Below are 24,181 nucleotides of genomic sequence, written 5' to 3'. Positions count from 1 at the left end.
AACAGCTTTAAAATGCATTAGGAATGAGTGCAATATACGCGGGTATAATAAATGTTAGATTTAGATTGTATCATAACCGCCTACTAAATAATTAACGATTAAAATAAAAATAGTGCTCTCTTCACTACTTTTTTATAGTATGGAGGATCCAAATTCGCAAATTCTCGCATACCGGCCAGAAAGAAATAAAATAAACAATGAGCCCGTACATAATAAACCTGCATGACATTCAACGCAAACAAATCCTTACATTTTTCTAACGTCGCAAGCTTCTAGCTAGCGACACGCGTTCGCTTTTCCCATTCACAAAACACAGCCATGGATCACCACACCTCGCAAAGCCAACATATACACACATCATATCATACTTTCCAACATTAACAGAAAGGTCCCAAAAAGGTCGCTGAGCCAACATATACACATCACATCATACATTCCAACATATTAGCAGAAAGGTCCCAAAAAGGTCGTTGAGCGCACATCTCGCACCAGCATCATTTGGCTTCATCAGCTGCCGCCTCCCGATCGATGAACACATCGGTCAGAACAGTCCTCGACTGCAGAGAAGCCTCGAGCAGCTTCAGACCCTAACACAAAAAAATCCAATTGAATCGATCAAAAAATGTAGGAAAAAGTTAAAAGAAAATTTCAATTCAGGCTCACCTCGCTCATCCCCAGATTCACCGTCCGCTCCTCAAGCGATCCGACGTCCTTAACATCGAACTTGGCCAGCATCGTGATGCTAGAAAAAGCAGACATTGGCGTAATGGTGAGATCGTCCATCACGGTATAAGTCACCATTCCCTTCACTATCACGGCCATGGAAACCACCTCAGCGGTCATCTGAAGACCGCAAGAACAGCGAGCAGCATAAACATCGGCAGAGCTTGCACAGCTATTAGGGCATCTATATACCTTTCGCCCATTTGTTGGTGTTGGTGTTGGTGTCGAGCTTGTGCCAGTAAAAAACAGAGTATTCTTTGAAATGGGATTTAGGAGACTGGTTCTGCTTTTGTTAGAGACTACCGATGCAGCCCACCATTAATTTTTCTTTGGTAATAAGCTTAATAATTGAGCCTAGTGGCAAGGAGAGGAGGCTGAAGAGGAAATCTACTACCTCTGTCCCTGCTTCTGCAAACAAGAATTTGTTGGTTTTTCTGTCTATCACAAGCTTTAAGCGGAGTTGGGTTGCCATGGGTCTTGTGGAGCTCTTGCTCTTATGTCTCCTTTTATTTAGGGGGTGTTTGTTTTGTATCCCAAAATTTATGGATATGGATTTCACCATAGAATTTGAAATCCATAAATTTTTTTACATGTTTTGGGATCTCTAAAATTTTGTTTGTTTCATCAATATTTTGGGATTTGGAGATAACAATAGCACTTTTATCACACATATTGTATATCGTGCATACTAACTTCTTATATAATGATATATGAAGTTGTAGTATGATATTTCTCTACAAATACTTGAATCGAGTCAAACCTTATATCCCCAGTAAATAGGCGTTTACTCAGTAATTATTATACCTAAGAAACTGCCCATAGTCTAGTATATATTATATACAGAGGAATCCAGCGTTACTATCACTAAGACGCGCTTTGTGACTTACTGCTAGTTATTAAATCATATCGAGTAACGTAATCAATGTATATTCCTATATTTGGAACATATATGATTATATCATATATAATGATATATTGTGATTCGTCGTGTTTCCAATAATGATCATATGTATTATTATAAATTTTACTAATAAATTGTTATTCTACTAGATGTATTCTTCATTTCAGCTGAATCAGGGGCGTCTATTACATCTTAATAATCATTTCAATATGTTATAACCTATACCTTACATTATATGGTGAAGGTTATCATATTATAATATTTGAGTCTACTGTATTTAATGTATATTTTACTTTATTATATAATTATATATAATATATAACAATATAATATATGTACCGATTATATAATTATTATTATATATATATTAAATTATAAATTATATAAATTATTTATATATATATTATATAATATATATATATTATTTATTATATAATATAATATATTATATATATATATATAATGCTACAGTAATTTACTGCAGCATTTACTAAAGCATGAACATTGATTCTTGGGTCCTCCTATAATTATAGAGGAATAGATGTATTATATTAAATATTATATTATTATAATATTATATTTAATATATTAATCTTATATTAATCTTATATTATAAGCATTAATACATCAATATCCAACCTACATCCTCTCTCAATTGTAGGATTTCACAAATTCTAAAATATAATAGTTTTTTTATTATTTGGGGATTCAATATCCCAAAATTTGTTTTGAAACAAACATGGTTTATGGAATTCTAAAACCCAAAAAACTTGTAATCCACCTTATATCCCAAAAAAAAGTTGAAACAAAAGAGATGATTTCACAAATCCTAAAAATATATTATTTTTTTATAATTTAGGGATTCAATATCCAAAAAAAAAAGTGAAACAAACAAAGTTTAAGGAAAACCAAAACTCAAAAAAATCACTTTTTACATCCCAAAATTTGAAATCCACCCTATATCCTAAAAAAAAATGAAACAAACACCCCCTTATAGATTTTGAAATTTTTTTGACCTCTTGCTTTTTCCCTGATTTGGCTTGATGCGACAATACACTGCTGTTTTCACGTTGGAAATCCATACCGCTAGATTTGCAAATCTTGTTCCTTGACCCGCAAAACGCCAAAGAATGGAAAACGAGTTTTATGTTTTCCGATACTGTATTCTATGCGCTTAGGGTCCGTTTGGATTGATTTTTTAGAGCCGTAAAACGAGAAAAGACGATTTTAAGAGAAAGCTGCCAAAAAGCTGATATTTTTGACAGTTTTCCCCCATTTTACACCTCCAAAAAATCAATCCAAACGGGCCCTTAGCACTTAAGTATCGTAATTATTTATTTTTATTTTATTTTTTTACTAAAATTTATTCTTTGATTTTAATTTGATAACTTTTGCTCATTTATGTTTCTAAAATTTAATATGGCGGTTATTTATCTTTTTTTAATATTTATTTGAATGGGCTACACTCAATTTTAAGTTTTATGCTGATAATTGAATTGACACGAAACCAAAATAAAACCAATTGGAATATGCATGTTATTTAAATCGACATGAAACAAAGTTTTACCTAATAAAGTATAGTGCTGTAAAAGTAAAAAATACTTAAAATAGCATTATAATAGTAAAAGGAATAATTAAAACCAATAAGCATAGACGATTGATTAGAAGTGGCTAAAATATGGATCTTATTCCTAATCATCGATAGACTTCATTAAAAACCATAAACTAAACATTAATGCTAATTATAATAAAATTTTATATGATAAAAGCATTCACAAAATAAGTATTAAAATATTTAAATTTCGTGAAAATCTCTTCCAAATATTTCTAATTTTACTCAAAAAATTAGGTTGTTCTATAAAATATTAAGACAATATTGTCTTTTATACTTTCCATTTTATTTTTTATTGAGCTAAGATCAAGCTTTTTCATTTTTCACGAATGTGATCGTTGGCCAGGCAGCCCGGGCCTAACCCTGTCCCGGCCTGGTCCGAACGGCCATAACGACTATTTTTACGCTTGTGACCAAATACCCTAAAAACGGTCAAAAAAGGCCAAAATTTGAAGGTGTTTTGATCATTTGGCTAGGGGGCTGCCTCTATAAATAGAGAGGGTTTTTATTTATTTTTCTCATCCAAAACTCATTTACTTCTCTTTAATACTCTCTAATACTTTCTTATTTGCGTTTTTGCTCTCTAATTCTTCAATCAAATGGTTTCCTCCTCTGCTTATGAAGGGCAAATCCCAACTCCCGATATTGAAACGAGGCATAATACTCCTACTACAGGAGCTACAGTTACTCCTCCTACCGGTGTTGATCATGAATCCGGTGGCGATGATTCTGCACCTAGAGCTTCTAAAAGGCCGAGATCCGATGTGTGGAACTTCTTCGAGAAGATAGAAGTCACCGGTGATCAATACGGTAGGCTTCAAGCCTTGAATTTTAATTTCAAGAAAAACTCAGCTTCAAACCTTTCTCATATTTTGATCAGCATAATCTGAACTAATTAAAATACCTCATCAATTGAAAACTCGATCATGGGGGAAAAATTCAAAATTGGATCAAAAGCCTGAGAACAGCAGAAAACATAAAATGCTAAGGACCCGCACTATAAACTTAATGCTGACGTTTTCGGCGCCTTTGGAGCAACGACATTGTTCAGTGCATTGCAAGATATCATACAATCTTTCAACAAGTCTAAAGCCTGCAACATAGAAAATATTACAATAAATTTCTCCTAGCAAAATGAGGATTTTATATATTTACCAAAAGGCTCAACAATCACAGTGCGCTCATACACATGCAGACAGACATGCACACAGACATGCACAAGCATCAAAAGACACAAGAATACAAACAATACATAATAACTTGTTTATGTAGTTCTCATCTATCATTCACTAATTTCTCAATAGGATGTTGAGAAGATTTTTCCTAATTCAGAAAATAACAGGAACCAAAAGAAAAAAAGTACAGGATCTCTTGAAATTCTAATTTTTGTGTTTGTTTCGCCTCAAATCAAAAGTGGAAGATAATTTTCATGTCAATTCATTGTTTAGTTGGTAACTAATTTTTTAAGACACTTGTTACAACATCCTCCAATTTTCCTATTCTTCAATAATAGATTTATAATCCATGCGGAGCTCCAAGCTAGCAATTTGCTTTCCTTGTTTTAATGACAAGTCACGCGTTTTCTTCCGAAATTTTCCATAAATTTGCTTGCGAATCAAACTGAAGAAACAAAAACATTCTGATCTACTTTTATTTTGTTGGAAAATTTGCTTCAAGGCCCCAAGATTGAAAAAACAATGTGCAACAGCTCCTTGTACTTTTAATGTTTGGTATAAACCCAAAATACACTCCAAAAGTTCATTTCAGCCCCTCCAGCTCACGAGAGTGAGCTGTAACTCTCAGAAACCCGACTCTACCCTTCCCGCTCACTCCGCTACAGCCTCCGTGCGTTGGCAACGATGCCGCCCACTCCGTTACTATCGCGACGCTCTCTCTCTCTCTCCTCTCTCCCTCCCGCACTCTGTCTTTGGCTTTCCCTCCGGCGAAAAACCAAAATCTGCACTCTAGGGTTAGGTCGAAACCGGATCGAAGATGGAGAAAAAATCGGCGAACGAATTCGAAGTTGTTCACCATCCTCCGCCGTCGCTGCAACGTCAGGAACATGCACCGATGAACGACGAGCGAGAAGGCTCGTCGTCGCCTTCCAAGATCGACGAAGATCCCCCTCGCCTTCCAAGACGGACGAAGACCCCCCTTTGTTATTTGAGACCGACAGTGATACCGATTCTCTCACATCCTCCCCCGCCTCCAAGTCTTCGTCCACCCATGCGTCATCATCAGGGAATGGCAGCACCGATGAAGCCATCCAAACGTTGTTGAGTTTCCAAAAGGGTGTAAGGAGAAAAAAAATTACAAGTTCACTAAACGCACCACATAAATCCATAAAGAAGTAAGATAAAGTTATATGTTATATTTTCCAATTTAGATAGATGCTATAGATTTAGGTGAATTGTGAACTATATACCTGGACATTGGTTGAAGGACATGTTAGCTGATACCTTAATGTTAAATGTGAACTATATACCTCTTATTAATATTAAGTTTGGCTGTTGTTTGTTAAGGTTTATAGCGTAACTGTTACAGTTCATCGTTGCATGTTAACTATTGGATGTTGGATGTTAAGTGTGGTTGATGTTAAATGTTTAATTATAATACAGGAAAAAGTCAGGTGCTGCTGAAATTAGACCCACTGCTAGTTTCGCCACATATTGTAAATTTATGAAAGTCCTCGAACCGAGAATGCGGCAGTGTCATTAGGATGCATACCAAGGGTGTACATTCTAGCATTATGTAAAGTTTGGCCGCCCAGCGGTAGATCGACTCACGTTGGAACTTGTATTGAGTCACTATATGGGTAATGAAGTAGCGTTTTCTCTGCCCGATGCCGAAAGTGGGAGAGAAAAGATTGTTAATTTTGATATGGACTGGGTGCATGAACATACAGATTTCCCAATTGATGGGAAAATAATTTACAATAATAAATATCCTTTCCCTAGGCTTTGGGTGGAGTATTTTGATGAACATTTTACTAGAACCCCAAAGAAATCAGCGAAGAATATGCGGCGATATGTGGAAGAGCTACTGCAATCTCTTGTTGAATCAAGAAAGAAGAAGGATATTAAAGATTTTGTGTTACTGCAGATACTTTATCAATGTTCAATGATGTGGTGCCCTAGCAGTGTCCAAGGCATCCCAAGGCTCTTGTTCAAATATGTTGATTCAATTAAAATAGTGATGAATGTGGCCTGGGGGGAAATACATCTATGATCAGACGAAGAAAGGAATTAAGATTGCCAGGGAAGGTCTGCACAGGTCAGGAGTAAGCTAGGTACCTGGATGCATGCCTTTGATCCTTGTAAGTTGGGTTAACCAGTGCATGTGAACGCTTGCATGTATTCTGTCAACTTACGTCAAGAAACCATTAAGGCTTACTGGTTCATGTTAACTATTTTAAGGATCTGGTTAACTATATTCAGGTTCATGTTAACTATAGTGTTTCCAGTATTAAAGTTGGTGTCGTCAGTGTTAACTATATTTCAGTTCAGTTCTATTAATTATATTCATGTTTAAAAGATTAGTAGTGCATACTAACATGTATTATTTGTTTGCAGCTATGGTACTATGAAATGACAGGGATTAAAAGGTATGCCTTGAGCAATAGATTCAAGCCACCCCTCACTAACTGGGTGAAGATTTGTGAGAAGTATGAATCTTTTCGAAAGCGCACAATAGTTGTCAAGGCTGCAAAAGCTAGCATCCAGGTTGTACATAAACCAATAGCTGAAATTAGCCCATCCGATGAGAAATATCCAATCAGAAAGCCATTGATGAGGCTTAGAAGTGAAGGGATTGTACCACAATTTTCAGTCGTACATACGGAGGAGAAGAAAGAAGCAGTAAGGAAGAGGAAGATTGAAGAAGAAAATAAGGTTGAAAAGAAGGAAGAAGAGAAGGAACATGAGAAGAGATGGTCAATAGGTTTGGTAAGTTCTAAGGTGCTAAATCACCATAGTTAACATGTTAACCACAACAGTCAACATGTTAGCCACAATAGATAACATGTTTTCCACAAGAATTGACATGTTAACAATAAGAGTTAACATGTTAGCCATAAGAGTTAACATATTTTCCATAAAAGTTAACATGTTTGCCACAAGAGTTAACATGTTAACCACAAGAGTTAACATGTTACCCACGAGAGTTAACATGTTAGCAACAAGAGTTAACATGTTACCTATATATGATTGAAGAACCTTTGATTTATATGTGTCAACTGTGGGCCTCTTACTGTTAACCTTTATAAGCTTGATGTTAACTGTTTGTTATTTCTAAATTATAGATAATGTCAAAAGCTATTGATGAGGCTTTCGAAAGGGAAGATGAGATTGAAATGTTACCAGTTGAGGAGCAACTGCAATTTTGGAGAAATGCTGCTAAAGTAAACCAGAGATTTTGCCGTACACTGAGGGTCTCAAAGAAATTGTATTGTCAAACTTTCATGAACGAGATTCGTAGACTTAACAAAAATGTTAAGGGGTTGGACGAATCTTGTGACATAGTAGATCCCTTGGTTTTAAAGAACAATGTGAAGAAGCTTATTGCACAGCAACTGAAAGGAAACCCTACAATGAAAGAAGAGAACAAGCATAAAATCGATGGAGAGGACAACTATGGAGAGAGAGACGACGTCACCATGAATGAAGGTGTCGAAATCGATGGAGAGGACAACTATGGAGAGAGAGACGACGTCACCATGAATGAAGGTGTCGAGGAAATGGGTAAGAACGAAGAGAGAGACCTATGGAGAGAGAGACGACGTCACCATGAATGAAGGTGTCGAGGAAATGGGTAAGAACGAAGAGAGAGACGAAGTGATCAAGGATGAGGAGGACAAGCAGATAGTTGAGGATGAAGATGGCTCGAATGGAGAGAGAGACGATGTTACCAAGAATGAAGTTGTCGAGGAAATGGGCAAGAACGAAGAGAGAGAGAGACAATGTGATCAAGGATGAGGAGGACAAGCAGATGGTGCAGGAGGAGGAATGTGTGGTTGAGAATGTTCCACTCAGCAAAGGATTGAAGAGGCCGAGGAAGCCGGTGAGCAAAAAATATGTGGGTTATAGGAGTAAAGCTCCAAGCAAAAGAGCAACCAAGAAAGATAAACTGGTTAGGACACCATTTACTGAGGATAAGAAACCGAGGGCTAAGGGATTGAAGTTGAAAGAAGGTGAGCACAAAGATGAACCCATTGTTGTTGGTGACAAGATAGAGAAAATAACAGTTTACTATAATGACAGTGTTGGCAAGTGGTATGTACTAAAAGCACGTATTTAACAGATGTGGATCGTGCTGTCTTAAAAGAGGTGAATGAGGGTATCCCTGATGTAGGCATGTTTAGTTTACGAGTGTTAGATAGCGCTGGGGCTTTTGTACATAACTACAGAATACCAAGAAATATGGCAGAGAAACTCTCAGCTGAGGAGAACAAATGGCTCGTGCAGTACTGCAAGGAGAAATGTAGCCCGTAAGTACTGATTTCAAAATTTAAAGCTTTCATGTTTAAATTTAACCCACAAAGATTAACATGTTAACCACGAGAGTTAACATGTTATCCATAAGAGTTAACATGTTAGCCACAATAGTTAACATGTTATCCACAAGACTTAACAGGTTAGCCACAATAGTTAACATGTTATCCACAAGAGTTAACAGGTTAGCCATGAGAGTTAACATGTTAGCCACAACAGTTAACATGTTAGCTACGAGAGTTAACATGTTATCAACAAGAGTTAACAGGTTAGCCACGAGAGTTAATATGTTAGCCACAAGAGTTAACATGTTAGCCACGAGAGTTAGCTTTCATGTTTTAAATTTTAACCCTCCGTAACTTATTTCTTGTTAAGGTACGTTGATGTCATAACTACTGGTAACAGCACAATTACATACCCGAAACTACTGTATATGCTCCGCAGGGGAAGACTCGATGATAAAGTAACAGAGGCCGTCTTAGATAGATTACGACTATGATTGCAGTTGCAGGAGAACGCTGTCTTAAACAAGCAGTACGGGATTGTATCTATATATTTCTGCGTAAGACCAATCCTCATATAATTAGTTAACAGCTAAGCTCTTATTTTTAACATGTTAACCACAATAGTTAATATGTTAGATACAACAATAGGCCATAAGAGTTAACATGTTATCCACAAGACTTAACATGTTATCCACAAGAGTTAACATGTTATTCACAAGACTTAACATGTTATCCACAAGAGTTAACATGTTATCAACAAGAGTTAACATATAGCCACAAGAGTTCACATGTTATCTACAAAGGTTAACATAATAGCAACAAGAGTTAATATGTTATTCACAAAAGTTAACATGTTTTTAATAAAAGTTAACATGTTTTCCACAAGAGTTAACATGTTTTTCACAAGAGTTAACATGCAAAATCTCGTCGTTAAAATGTTAACTATATAAACTTGAACCATGTTCACATGTTAAAGGCCGCTCTTTCTTAATGTGTTAATTTTGTGTAACAGCATTCACTCTATGGAGACCAGGCTCATCTGCGGCTATATGAACTATATGAACTTTATATACAACAACATATTACCGTTGGCCGATCAATACTCATATTCCCAATTGTTCGTCATGACCATTGGCATTATGTCGAAGTTAGGTTGAATGAAAATTTAGCGTTGCACTATAGTTCGGTAACTCACTCTGCTTACCTTGAGCCCGTTAACAAAATTATAAACTTCATGGACCATATGAAGGCCGCATTCGATCCTGAAAAGGTGTGTAGGATATTTCAATATAAGGAAATCCCATGCGAGCCTCAAAAGGGAAGATACATTAACATATGAACCTTATTTTATTAAATTTTCATCTCCAAAACTGACCTGTAATATATATTTATATTTTGTTATTTGTAGCTACGACTGTAGGATATACGTTTACCTTTATGTACGGGCTATTCTACAGAAAGGTGATATACTACATGTTACGTCCGCCGATGATTCGTCGGAGGTAGTGCGTGCAAGGCTTGCAGCGGAACTAATAAAAGAAGGTTGGGAATTCAAAAATATAAAGGGCACAATAGCCGTGGAGGACCCAGAATTGAAAGCGTCTGCATGAGCCGCAAATGTACAGCCTAAGGAAGAATGCTATGTAGATAAACAACTATAAACAATCTTCATAATTTTTAGCTTGTATAGATTATTTTCCCAGTAGTTAATATCTCGAGGGTTTAATGTGTTAACAGCTAATGAACTAGTGCCCGGAGAAAGTTAACATGTTAGATGCATAAGTTAACAATTATATCATGTCAGCTTCACTTGTTAAATATGGAGAAAGTTTATATCATATCAGGTTCACTTGTTAAATAATACTGTATACGGGAGCAAGTTAACATGATAAATTATGAACTAGTGCCCTGGAGTAAGTTAACATGTAAGCCGTGTAACTTTACAATGTACGAGAGAAAGTTAACGTGTTATGTGCGTAGCTTAACAAGTTAACAGAGAATTACAGTTAACAGTTCAATTATTATCCACAAGAGTCAACATGATTGCAACAAGAGTTAACATATAATCATCAAGAGTTAACATGTTATCAACAATGGTTAACATGTTATCACCAAGAGTTAACTTGTTATCGACAATAGTTAACATGTTACCAACGAGAGTTAACATGTTATCAACAAGAGTTAATATGTTATCAACAAGAGTTAACATGTTTGCCACAAGAGTTAACATATTAGCCACAAGAGTTAACATATTTACCACAAAAGTTAACATGTTTCCCACAAGAGTTAACATATTACCCAACATGTTATTCACAAGAGTTAACATGTAATAGGTGTAACTTAATAACCTACTAAGAAAATTTTATATGTTAACTGTAATTTAACAATCTAACTAAGTAACTTTACAAACCAAGTAAGATAACATTTTCATTATACTTCACATTGCCCCAAATATATTTCAGTTCATATACACAGTTAACTACAAAAGTATTACAAACACCCAAATATATTTCAGTTCATATACACAGTTAACTAAAAAAATATTACAAACACCCAAATATGTTTCAGTTCATATAAACAGTTAACCACAAAAGTATTACATACACCCAAAAGTATTTTGACAAATCCGTAACTCATATCAATCGGCAATCGGTTCATTGCAAGTTGCGCGGTTGTGGCCTTCGGAGTGGCATCGAGAGCATTTCAAAGGCCGTTTGTACACTGTTCGATTGTTGATACGTCGTGTTTTATTTCTTTTCTTTCTTTTGGTAGTATGTGGTGGAAGTAGCTCGATCTCATCCATTGGCATGCTTTGTTTCTCATAATCTGGTATAGGATAGAGAATCAGGTCATAGCTCTTTTTAAATGCTTCTGTGGACATAAACAAATCGCAATATTGGTAAATGTCTCTCTTCATGTACGAGATGAATGCACATGCATGTTTATACGGAATCTGCATGACGTCCCAAGCACGGTAAGTGCATGTCTTATTCTCCAAATCAATATGGGTAGTTTTATGTGCTTGCACTTCAAATATGTTAGCTGCAGCTTGTTTTCGCCAAAAGTCAGTTCTGCTGTGGAATTCATTATAACTTTGTTCGATTACAACAAATTCGAAAGAATAATCTTTTTATAAGATCTTTTCTACACAACAAAGCAAAAATTATTTCGATTACAACAAATTCGAAAGAATAATCTTTTTATAAGATCTTTTCTACACAACAAAGCAAAAATTATAACTTTTGAGAAAATAACACAATAGCTGTTTATCAACTACTGTTTTTGTGGGACTTTGCCTGTGCCGGGAGCGCGTTAGCTCGTGGACCACCGAATCACAGATCGTGAAGAGGGGTTTACTGATTCTTCCTTCGTTATCGAAGTTAGAAATTGAAACGATATCTTATCGAAGTAAGATAGTCGTTCTTCTTAAAATCAAGTCAAGGCTTAATTTCAAGGAGTTGCTCCAAGAACTTAGATCTCTGCTCTCTCTGCTCTGGAATGCTCTAACAAATGCTCGATCCTCGTCAGAAATGACCCTAGGGGGGTATTTATAGCCTCAAGGGTCTGTAACTGCAAAAACTCAGCAATCATAGAAATCAGTACGGCGAGACAGTGTTTGCTGTCTCGCTGGGGCGAGACAGTGTTTGCTGTCTCGACCCGCGAGACAGTAAATTTGCTGTCTCGCCCAGCGAGACAGTAAATACTGTCTCGGAAAATAACAGTTTCTCGCTGTAACTGTTCTCCCACGTTTCAAACTCTGTTATTTTGGCAGTTATCCACGTGATTTTCGCCCACGATGTTTCCCACGTCCCTTGGCAGTTAATGGACACGTGTAGGGTAGTTACAAAGGTGGTTTTGACCATTTCAACACTGTCTTGCTGGCGAGACAGCAAATACTGTCTCGCTGGCGAGACAGCAAATACTGTCTCGCTGGCTGAGAACAGTTCATACTTGTTTTTGATATTTTTCCAAAAACAGTATGAAATCCTTTCTTGTGAATTTTGAGTGATTCTTCCTTTATGTTTGGGATATCTATTAGCGATTTTTTTGACGGCCTACAGATCCCTCCAAAGTATTTACAGATCTCATTGTTTTATAGAGGAGCTGGGATACTTTGGATAAGGAATAGATTTTACTTACGATCCCTTCAATGGCTCTGGCTGAGTAGATCGTGGTGGAAGGCTTGTAAAGTGGGCTTCAATGCTTGATCTTTTCTGCTTTTCAGTACTATTCAGTTCTTCGTAGAATAGCTAATGTTCTCCCGGCGTCGCGTTTATCGCTTGACCGTTATCGAGATCTTGAATTGAAGTGGGTTCAGCTTTTATCACTGAATTGACATATCCATTGAGAGCTCATCAGGTTATCCTTAAGAATATTCAGATTAATATTCTCCAGAAACTTCCTGTTGAGGGTAGGAATACAGTTTAAACTCGTGTACCTATTGGAGTATTCGTCTGCGTCGCAATGCGATACAGAGAGGGTTCATTGTCTCGTTCAGCCAGACAAAATATGCTGTCTCGCTCGGCGAGACAGTGTTTTCTGTCTCGCTCGGCGAGACAGTGTTTTCTGTCTCGCTCAGTGAGACAGGATTTTCTGTCTCGCGTTGCGAGCCAGCGAGTATAAAACTCGGACTTAGGGTTTTAGGGCTTTTTCACGTCGGATTTTGGCAGTATTGTCTGTCTCGCTGAGCGAGACAGTGTTTTCTGTCTCGCTGAGTGAGACAGGATTTTCTGTCTCGCGTTGCGAGCCAGCGAGTATAAAACTCGGACTTAGGGTTTTAGGGCTTTTTCACGTCGGATTTTGGTGATTTTTTGGGCGATTCCTGGGCGATTTTCGAGCGATTTTCGACCAGTTCTTCACCTCTTCTTCTTCTCTTCGTTTCTGATTTGGGTTGTGCTTCGGTTTGAGGAGATTGCACTAGGATTTGGTAAGTTTGATTTCCCTCTTTTCTTTCAAATATTAATTTTCTTCACCTGTAACGTTGCATGCACTGTTCTAGCCATATTTTGTAATGTTTTGGTCGATTTCTTGCTCAAAACCCTGACCATTTTCGTTGGATTTCCTTGTAGATCATCTACTCATCATGTCGCCACGTAGAGCTCGAGGAACCCGAGGCCGTCCGACTGTTCAGAGCCCTGAGGAGGCTGTCCCTGCTACGATCTCACGCGGAGGTATATCTCTTTCACCCTTTCACGAATTTAAATAATGTATTTCATCAATTCCATATATATGTTCCTGTATTTGTTTGCAGATCTTCGTTTGTATCCTTTGAGATACCCTCGAGAAGAGCCGGTATCCTCCTTTGAGGGGATCGACGCTTAAAAGTGTTTGTTTTGCTTGGACAAAACACACTTCATAATACACAGGGGCGATTTCATATCATCCCACATGTATTGAAAGGTTTTGGTATGCCGTTATAATGCCCGTATATCTCCTTTATACATGTGGTGGATAGAAAATCGTCACACCTGTTATGAGATAGCGACTATATCTTATGGAGTAAGATATACCGTTTTTCTCTAAAATTTTAGGGCGATACTAACACAATTTATGTGTATATTTCTTTTATCAGTGTGATTTCCTTCTTCCATCTTTAATACTGATGCGGTTACGGGTCGGAGTAGCGTGACCCATTCTTATTATGAGGGGATTCCGTTAATTGAGTCATCTCCCCAGTTCAAATCTGGTTATAGCGAAAGTGATAGAGAATTAATCCGGCGAGGTAGTTGTCGTGTCCTACGACGGTTAATCACGGATGTCACCTTGATTTCGGAGCAAGACTCGAATCAATGTATATGGAAGCCGGATTTTTTATTTGGTGACTATGTGAAAGATCCGGAGATTGCTTTCTGCAAGCCCGCGCAATGGTTGCACCAGAGTGGGTCATCGTTCTTATATCTGCCTTTTATCCCTCGGGATCACTCACTGTTAAAGTTCCATAATCTATCGGTTGGACGTGAGATGTTCTGGAAGTTAACCGAAAACCACGAGCGTATTCATTGTGGTTTCATCGGGAAGGAAGTCACCCCAGGTTCCAGTGAAAGAGCTCATGTGCGGGGACTTCATCCAGGTGTCTTAGGACAAGACAATATACCTCAGAATGAAAAGATAGTGCAAGCCAACATCGTGAAAAACCGGTTAGCAGCAGCGGGAAAAAGATTACCCAGAGAGACTTTTAGATGTTATGGATGGGTCCATTATTCTGGAGACAAATGGTGGTGGACCAGGATGACCCGATATGTGTTGAACCGTTTTGGGCGAGAATTAGCAGAATTAGGGTTGGATGTCCCGATTCGTGCCACCATGCATGGCCTGCAGATTAGTGTAGGTCATTTCCTCTATTTGTTCGAGATCTACAACCCGGACACTAATACATTCTTTACCAAGAACGGGGAGCTCGGACTACCACTGCATGAAATGATGCAGGTGTCTGCTTTGCCTATGGGCGATGTTCCATATCAAGAGTTCTTTCCGACCACCAATCAGCTGAACATGATGAAAGATAGCTCAACTGTGACCCATGACACTTTATGGGAATTGACCTGCCATTATCATATAGCTATGGCCGAGATGGAGCCCAAAGCCAGAAAGAAATTTCCTCAGGTCAGCTTAAAACAGTTCGCTGATTACCTCTTCAAGAACCTGGATGACCGTTCGGCAGATGTGTGCGGATTGTCTCCTTTGAGTACTGGTGAAATCAATCGTCTGTTAGAGAAAACCAAGGCGTAATCTTATACCTCGCGCTCAGAAGATGGATTTTCGCACGGCACTAAGTTCCGCCCTTATCTGTGGCAAGCTAGTGTTCCGATTAGCCCTATTGCTTTGCTGGCGGGTTTTCTGGCTTTATGGCTAAAGAGGTGCGTAGTTCCCCACCAGTCCTCAGACACAATGCCAATGGAAGTGTTGTATCCGGCTGTCCAGCTAGCTACAGGTCGCAAATTATCTTTGCTTCCCGCCATGGTGGCCGCTATTCACAGTGGATTACAGCAATTAATCTCCGTGTTTACTCAGGAGAAAAAGAAACCATCCGCCAGCCTGTCCGTTCCAAAACTGGAGCTGCCCTATACTTATCTAATGACTTGGCTAGTACTTCACCGGCCAGATTTAATGGAGGCTTCTGAGATGGTAAATCCCAGCATCCCCCTGTTACAGAATCTTGAATGTTGCAAATGGACTAAGCATCGAGGACCGGACATAACGAGGCAGTTTAAAATTCACAAGTGTTGGGAATTCTTCCCCTGCTTCCCTCAGTTCTCCGGTACCTATAATACTACCTTAGTGGATTCTGAAGACCCAAGGCAGAATCGTACCATCTTGGATGTCGGGTGCTTCAGATGGTTGATGAATATTCGACCTGGATATCTGTTGTTCAGGGTAAGAGATACTTGTCATATCGAACCCTATCTTCCATGTCGATTCGCCCGTCAGTTCGGATATGATCAGATATATGTTGGCAATCTGAACCGCCATCTTAGCTCTCGAGGTGGACTTATCGACGGGGCGAGGGCTTGGTTTTGGAGCATCGCCGGCTGTACGAATGTTTAGTTCGATCTGCCTTTGGAGGCGCCGCGCTTACGGATGACCTTCCTCTTTTGTAAGTGGCTAATTGCCGCTAATATCGTCACTCGACGCAGGAGAGTATCAGACTCAGAGGCAGAGGCAGCTCCACGGCAAGCGACAGAGACGACTCGTGAAACTGGGGTGTCAACTCGAGGAAAAGAAACTGCTGAATCCTCGAGAAAAGGAAAAGAACCGTCCCGCCCAACGGATAGTGAAGAGGAGTTTGATAGTGAAGCGACCGAAACTTCTGAAGGGGAAGGTGAAACTAATTCAAGTTCTGAAGAGGCATCTGGTCTCCCTGACTCTTTCTTTGATAGGGGACTTGTGTGCCCATCTGCTGCTCCTACTCAATCACAAGCTGCTCCGAAAAAACGGAAAGAGAGAGTCATCATGGAATATCCTAACCGGATGACGGTAGAAGTTCTGAGCTGCGACGAAGAGGATGAAGAGGATGAAGAGGATACAGTGCCTCTTGCTCGTAGGCAAAGATCTCAATCTTCCACTCAGGCTCCAACTCAAGCTTCTCCCAGAGCTGAACTTCCCACTAAATATCGTCATGAAGGTTCTGAAGGGCATCCATCGAAGAAACAAAAGAAGGCTGCCTCTAAACCACGCGTTCATCTTCCTGCTCCAGAAGAGACGTCTGGTCGTAGTGCTTCTTCTGATGAACAAGGTAACGATTTGTTTTTATCATTTTCACGCTTCTTAAAGCTCGAACTCATTCTATTTTCGACGTCTATAGGAAGTCAAGAAGAGGGAGAATATCGAGTTGAAGCTGCTTCTCCTGGTGGTATGGAGACTGAAGAGACCAGCTTTGTCCAACAGATGCAGGATGCTCTGAAGGAAGGACCAGCTGATGTTCCATCAACTCCTGACATTGATCCATCAGCTACGGACGCAGGTACTGATCTTTCTCCTCTCGGAAGAGAAATCCGAGAAATGAATGAGTCGGACCGTGTGCCTCCTCTAATGACCTGTGCGCTTTCTCTCCTTTTAGTCAAATTAAAAGAAGCAGGTACAAGTAGTGGAGCTCCCGAATCCGTCCCGATTCAACAAGGTAATGTTAAACGTCCTTTGAGCAAATTCGTATAAATTTACGTGTTACTTATGGTTTAATACGTTCCGTAGATGCCACGATTCATGAGCCCACTGAAGGAGAAGCTACTCATGCCACCAAAGTCGATGATTTTAATGATTTTGACTTTAATATTTCAGAGGACGACCATTAGCAAATCTCCGATTTCTTGTTGGGGAAGGCTTCTGATGCCACTATAGGATCAGATGTCGGAACTGGTTCAACAGAAGCAGGTCCTTCTGAGAGTAAGACTTTGGTTCTGTGAACTCCATATATATATACGTATATATTTTGACTTGATTAATCATATAATTATTTGAATTATAGGACCAGCTACTGGAACTGATACTACTATAATCACTGGAACATCTGATCGGCCGGAGGGTAGTGAACTCGTGCCATGGACAGGAACTGAGGTTGATTTGCAATCATTCGTTCTTGAACCTCAACCTTCCACTCCTATGGATCCCATGATGATAGAAGTCACTGTCACTCCCCAGATTAGTCCGGTTGCAACAAAAGCGAGACCAACTGAAGACGTTGGTACGTCGGCTGATGTTGTGCCTAGAGTTGGTGAGTTTTACCCATCATTTGTTTTAAATTTCTGATTATCGTTTTACCATACTCATTGAGATTCTCTTGTTCGCAGAATATTCTCCTAAGGAGCCTCTCAATTTGGACCCCCTATCTTCTGAGGCTTTAGTTGAAAAAGTCCCTGATGTAGCGGGTGCATCAACAGCGACCATTCCTGAACCAACCTTGATTGTTCAAGAAGCCAGACTACCATCCTTGGGCGAACCAAGTCATGCTGAAGGTTCTTCCATCGAACTTGGTATGCTTTAGCTTGTTGTTTTGTATGCATATATATGTCCTGTACTGACTTATTTGCCCTCATCGCAGCTCCTTCATCATTATCAGATCACATCCAAGCGTTATTGGTCGACGACGATCCGGACAAGGCTGTCATCTGTTCCAATCTCCAAGGCTTCATTCCAAGCGTTATTGGTCGACGACGATCCGGACAAGGCTGTCATCTGTTCCAATCTCCAAGGCTTCATTACCTTTATGAACTCCATGGTCGATCGTATTCTCTTCAAAAGATCGTATTTTGAGAGTTATAAAAAATCTCTTGATCGTTTTATATCAGGCTTCAGAGAAGAAGGGTATAACGACTTAGCCGATTCAATCAACGCTTATCTGATTGATTTGAAGCGACATGTTGAACATCTGCAAGCTCTTCGTACCAAAGGCGTACCATCCTATATCGCTTCCCGCATGGAATCCGAGTTGCAAGTGTGGCATGATTCTCAAAAATCAGCTAATCTCGAACTTCAAAGTTTAAGAGCCCGAAGCGATCAAATTAGGGAGAATATTGGCAAAAGAACACAAGCCAAGGCCAACCTACACCGAGATCTAGAATCGAGTCGAGCGGAAATAGCTCGCTTAGAGGAGGAACTTGCAATGGCCAAGGATGCTCATGATGTCTTGGAGTCCGAGTTGACGCAGGAAATTCATATTGAAGAAAATCTGTTACAGCAACTGAACCTTCAAGATAAAATAATTGCTGAAAAGGAACAAGAGGTCGCCGTGCTTCAAAGTGTTGATGAAGAAGCTTTCAAAATTAAATTGACGGCTGAGCTTGAACAGACTTATGCGTTAGAGCTGTCAAAACTTGAAAATCAAATTAGTCAATATAAACTTTTGTAATTGGAGAATATATATTTTTGTAGCTTCATTTGAACATTTTTCGGTTAATATAATGAACCCTTTTGCTCATTAAGATTTTACTATGATTACTTATTCTTGTTTAGAATAAACAATCATAATACTCATAGGATTTTTGGCAAATCCTCAGCCATCAACGGATTTGATATGCCTTTACCGACTACCGTTTGAGTCGGGCTAGTATGTGAATTATCTAGGTCCGTTTCACATATAACGTTATGCTAAAAGAATTAAACTCTTTTAGACTTTAGACTAGAATGTTGAATATGTAGGCTACATGTGTTAGATGTAGGCTTATCTCTAATAAGGGATAGAGATAACATCCCCCATGTATGAACAACATGGATTTTGAAGTGTGGGTAGGTTGCGTTTCCTATATAGGACAACGAACCCGAAATCGGAGAGGAAGAATTTTATATTCTATCTCCTGGTCTCTTGTTTGTTGGTAGAGATAAACCCGGAATCGGAGAGGAAGAACTTTATATTCTATCTCCTGGTCTCTTGTTTGTTGGTAGAGATAAACCCAGAATCGGAGAGGAAGAATTTTATATTCTATCTCCTGGTGTAAAGAAAACTTGAAGTGGAATCTCCACTTAGAGAATCTGGATTGGTTTGAATAATCCTAACTGTCATAAGGTTTGATTATTCCATTCAAAAGTGGACCTTTCGTTCGCAAAATGAATCGAAAGGAGATTTTGGCTGTGGTCCTAACTGTAGTAAGGTTTGACCAAGTGGGAGTTTTGAAACGATCCTAACTATAGGAAGGTTTGATCGTTCCATTTGTGGGCCTCTCGTTCATTGAAGGAATCAAGAGGGGATTTTGGTTGTGGTCTTAACTATTTAAAGGTTTGATCAATTGAGGAATTGGAGTAGGGTGCAAATAACAATGAATTCGTTGATTTGCACAAACTACCCAGTGAGAAATTTTGATTTCGAACATAAGAATTTGACAAGAAATAATCTGTCGATTGATACAGACTGATGATCATTGATCAATCCGACCGATGGGGGTTTCATAGTGTGAGATTACAAATCATCGAATCTCATCTTCCATAATCATATTACAGGGTTTTGTGAGGAAAGATTAACTGTTATTAAATCTCATCTCAACAAAAGTAGTAAAAGGATCTTAATTATTTTTATAATAATTAAGAATAGATCATTCACATGATCAGTTTTCATTTAGAATAATCAACTGATATTGGGTTATCCTGAAATATCCTATACAGGATTCTCTAGGAACTTCCCGTTTTACATAGGTTATCCTGAACGTATTACGGATAATATTTTTTCAGGAACTTCCCATTTATTGGCATCATCAATTTGTTGCCATCCTGAGTAATCAGGCGATACGCACCGTTTGAGTATACTGTTTCTATCACGAACGGTCCTTCCCATTTAGGTTCAAATTTGCCTTTCTTCTTAGAAGTGAGAATCATAGGCCTTCGAATAGCGAGAACTAGATCTCCTTCTTTAAAGCTTCTTTGTCGGACCTTTTTATCGAAAGCCCGAGAAATTCTAGCTTGATAAAACTCGATTTGTTATTGAGCTTCCAAGCGTTTCTCATCCAACATCTCTAATTCCTCGAGACGTTTCTGATGATGTTCTTCTGTCGTCATTCCCGTTACGAGAGCGATACGGAGAGAAGGAATCTGTATTTCCAATGGAAGGACGGCTTCACACCCATACGTTAAAGCATACGGGGTGGCTCCGGTAGGCGTGCGGACGGTTGTACGATAAGCCCAGAGAGCTTCGCCGAGTTTGTCGTCTCAATCTCGTTTATTGGTTTTCACCAATTTTGCCAGAATTTTGATGATAGTCTTATTAAAAGCTTCGGCCAATCCGTTAGCTGTAGGATTATAAGCAGTCGATGAAACGTCCTTAATCCCGAATTTACCGCAGAATTTGATGAATGCATTGCTCACGAACTGAGGACCGTTGTCGTGTACTATTCGCCTTGGCACACCATACCGATATATGATATGGTGTTTAATGAATTTGATGACATCAGTCGTCTTTACTTCTCTAAGTGGAACTGCTTCTGCCCATTTTGAGAAATAATCGGTGATTGCCAAAATGAAACGGTCTCCTTTAACCGAAGGCGGGAAAATAGGGCCTACTATATCCATTCCCCAAGTTTCGAATGGCCATGATGTCGCCGATGGGTGTAAATACTCAGGAGGCTGGTGTATATAATTTGCATGTAACTAACACACTTCACATTGTCGTGCGTAGTCGACTGCGTCTTTTACCATAGTTGGCCAGTAATACCCGATTCTCCTAAGCCGATCACAGAGTTTAGGACCGGGCTGATGTGCCCCGCATATCCCATCATGCGCCTCTTTAAGTGCTTGTTCCGCTTCTTTACTGGATAGACAACGGAGTAAAAGACCATCATACGATCGTCGATACAACATTTGCGCTGTGGCATTGTAATAAAATCTCAGTGCTCTTCGCCGAATCGATTCCCGTTCTCTTACGTCTTCAGGCAATATACCATGTAGGACATAGTCGATAATGGGAAAACGCCAATCTCGAACTTCGGGTTCAACTCCAGTTGAGTATGCTTCTTTAGCATTCGAATTGTAGATTGGAATAATAAGCTGGTGAGTCCTCACTGTAATCAATTGCTCTGTTTCGGGAGATTGAGCCAAGGATACCGACAATGCTGCCAATGCGTCTGCGTATGCATTTTGGAGACGCGGAACGTACTCGATGAAAAATTCTTCAAACGAGCTTGCCATCTCGATGGCCACCTGGTAGTATGGAATCAGGTCTCGATTTCTGACTTCATACTCTCCTCGTATTTGATTAACTACCAGTTGAGAATCTCCAAAAGCTTCAAGGTATTCGACCCCCAGCTCTTTGGCGAAATTAAGTCCGATTATTAATGCATTGTATTCGGCCACGTTATTAGAGCATGGTTCTGTCAGTGAATATGCTCTAGGCAAGATGTGCTTTTCCGGGGAAACTAAAACGACCCCCACTCCTGAGGAGATTTTAGAACATCCGGGTGCACTTGCCACATTGGTTGATCGGGAAGCCCCATCGAAGTACAATTGCCACACTTGTTGATATGAGGTGGTATTAACTTCGTGAGTTTCATCTGGCAGGTCGTCGTACAATTCGACTACGTATTTTGTAGGGTTTTCCACCAGAAGGTCGCAAATAGCTCGTCCTTTAACAGATTTCTGCTGTTTGAAGTACAAGTCATATTGCGATAAGAGTAAAACCCATCTGGCCAGACGCCAATTCATGGAAGCCGGTTGGGTCATGAACACTCGGACGGGATTTATGTTGGAAATGACATAAATCGTCTGTCCGACTAAATAATGTCGCATTTTCTGAATCGCGAATACCAAAGCGAGGCATTCCTTCTCAATCATCGGATAACGAGACTCAGCTCCTACCAATGTACGACTCAGATAATACACAGCTTGCTCGACATAAATCAAAAACGGTCTGCCCGATTTCGGTGCAACGAGAATAGGTGGATTCGCCAGATATTTCTTAATATCCTCGAATGCCTTCTGACATGCTTCATCCCAAACGAAAGACACGCCTTTTTTCGCAAGTTTGGAAAACGGTTGACATTTTCCGGACAAGTTCGATATAAACCGACGGATATATGCCAATCGACCTTGCAATCCTCTGAGTTCTTTAAGATTTCTTGGAGGCTGCAGTTCGTTTATCGCCTTCACCTTATCAGGATCAATATGAATACCTTTTGTGGTGACGACGAACCCCTCGTGTATTGCCTTCACCTTATCTGGATCAATATGAATGCCTTTTGTGGTGACGACGAATCCAAGAAATTTACCGCTTGACATTCCAAGGAAGGATTTAGTTGGGTTCATTTTCAGCTGATGAGTTCTCATAAGCTCGAACATTGTCTTTAGATCGTTAATGTGGTCATTTTTATCACGACTCTTAACGACCAGGTCATCAACGTAGCATTCGACAGTCTTCCGGAGGTGCTCTTGAAAGATCTTCGTCATTGCTCGTTGGTATGTAGCACCGGCATTCTTCAAACCAAATGGCATAACAGTGTAACAAAAACAATGAACTTTTCTTTTTTATTGAGATTTTATTATGATTACTCATTCTTGTTTAGAATAAATAGTCATAATACTTATAGGATTTTTGGCAAATCCTCAGCCATCAACGGATTTGATATGCCTTTACCAACTACCGTTTGAGTCGGGCTAGTATGTGAATTATCTAAGTCCGTTTCACATATAACGTTGCGCTAAAAGAATTAAACTCTTTTAGGCTTTGAACTATCATATTGAATATGTAGGCTACATGTGTTAGATGTAGGCTTATCTCTAATAAGGGATAGAGATAACATCCCCCATGTGATATGGATTTTAAAGTGTGAATAGGTTGCGCTTCCTATATAGGACAACGAACCCGAAATCAGAGAGGAAGAATTTTATATTCTATCTCCCGGTCTCTTGTTTGTTGGTAGAGATAAACCCAGAATTGGAGAGGAAGAATTTTATATTCTATCTCCTGGTCTCTTGTTTGTTGGTAGAGATAAACCCAGAATTGGAGAGGAAGAATTTTATATTCTATCTCCTGGTCTCTTGTTTGTTGGTAGAGATAAACCCGGAATTGGAGAGGAAGAATTTTATATTCTATCTCCTGGTCTCTTGTTTGTTGGTAGAGATAAACCCAGAATTGGAGAGGAAGAATTTTATATTCTATCTCCTGGAGCAAAAGAAACTCGAAGTGGGATCTTCACTTAGAGAATCTGGATTGACCTGAATAATCCTAACTGTCGTAAGGTTTGATTACTCAATTCGAAAGTGGATCTTTCGTTCGCAAAATGAATCGAAAGGAGATTTTGGTTGTGGTCCTAACTGTAGTAAGGTTTGACCAAGTGGGAGTTTTGAGGATCTCTCGTTCATGGAAGGAATCGAGAGGGGATTTTGGTTTTGGTCTTAACTATTTAAAGGTTTGACCAGGTGAGAAATTGGAATAGGGTACAAATAACAATGAGTTCGTTGATTTGCACGAACTACTCGATGGGAAATTTTGATTTCAAACATTTAACATGAAATAATTTGTCAACTGACACCGACTGAC

The 24,181-nt window shown here is 39.1% G+C and overlaps 2 protein-coding genes across 2 annotated transcripts; one reads left to right on the top strand and one right to left on the bottom strand.

Moving 5' to 3' along the window:
• On the bottom strand, nt 290–1,195 carry LOC109846627. The gene is made up of 3 exons (XM_020415874.1): nt 1,040–1,195; nt 664–978; nt 290–587 (listed from the first exon to the last, which is right to left on the bottom strand). The coding sequence occupies exons 1-3, from the start codon at nt 1,193–1,195 to the stop codon at nt 495–497; spliced, it is 564 nt and encodes a 187-aa protein (XP_020271463.1). The 3' UTR covers nt 290–494.
• On the top strand, nt 16,309–18,208 carry LOC109846626 (myristoylated alanine-rich C-kinase substrate-like). Its single transcript, XM_020415873.1, has 5 exons — nt 16,309–16,704; nt 16,798–16,963; nt 17,033–17,191; nt 17,693–17,749; nt 18,015–18,208. The coding sequence occupies exons 1-5, from the start codon at nt 16,309–16,311 to the stop codon at nt 18,206–18,208; spliced, it is 972 nt and encodes a 323-aa protein (XP_020271462.1).

The sequence above is a fragment of the Asparagus officinalis genome, chromosome 7 (assembly GCF_001876935.1).
Source record: "Asparagus officinalis chromosome 7, Aspof.V1, whole genome shotgun sequence".
Classification (NCBI taxonomy): domain Eukaryota; kingdom Viridiplantae; phylum Streptophyta; class Magnoliopsida; order Asparagales; family Asparagaceae; genus Asparagus; species Asparagus officinalis.
The sequence above is the reverse complement of the archived record's forward strand: the minus strand, read 5'-3'. Positions and strand labels throughout refer to the sequence as shown.

What these genes read in the sequence shown, in the direction of transcription:
- LOC109846627 (XM_020415874.1), bottom strand. Translation starts at nt 1,195, where the DNA reads ATGGCAACCCAACTCCGCTTAAAGCTTGTGATAGACAGAAAAACCAAC. An exon ending in TTACCAAAGAAAAATTAATG is followed by an intron (nt 979 to 1,039) that starts GTGGGCTGCATC and finishes CCCATTTCAAAG; the next exon opens with AATACTCTGTTTTTTACTGG. An exon ending in TGAATCTGGGGATGAGCGAG is followed by an intron (nt 588 to 663) that starts GTGAGCCTGAAT and finishes TTTTTGTGTTAG; the next exon opens with GGTCTGAAGCTGCTCGAGGC.
- LOC109846626 (XM_020415873.1), top strand. Translation starts at nt 16,309, where the DNA reads ATGACCTTCCTCTTTTGTAAGTGGCTAATTGCCGCTAATATCGTCACT. An exon ending in AATATCCTAACCGGATGACG is followed by an intron (nt 16,705 to 16,797) that starts GTAGAAGTTCTG and finishes TCTTCCACTCAG; the next exon opens with GCTCCAACTCAAGCTTCTCC. An exon ending in AACATCTGATCGGCCGGAGG is followed by an intron (nt 17,750 to 18,014) that starts GTAGTGAACTCG and finishes TCTTGTTCGCAG; the next exon opens with AATATTCTCCTAAGGAGCCT.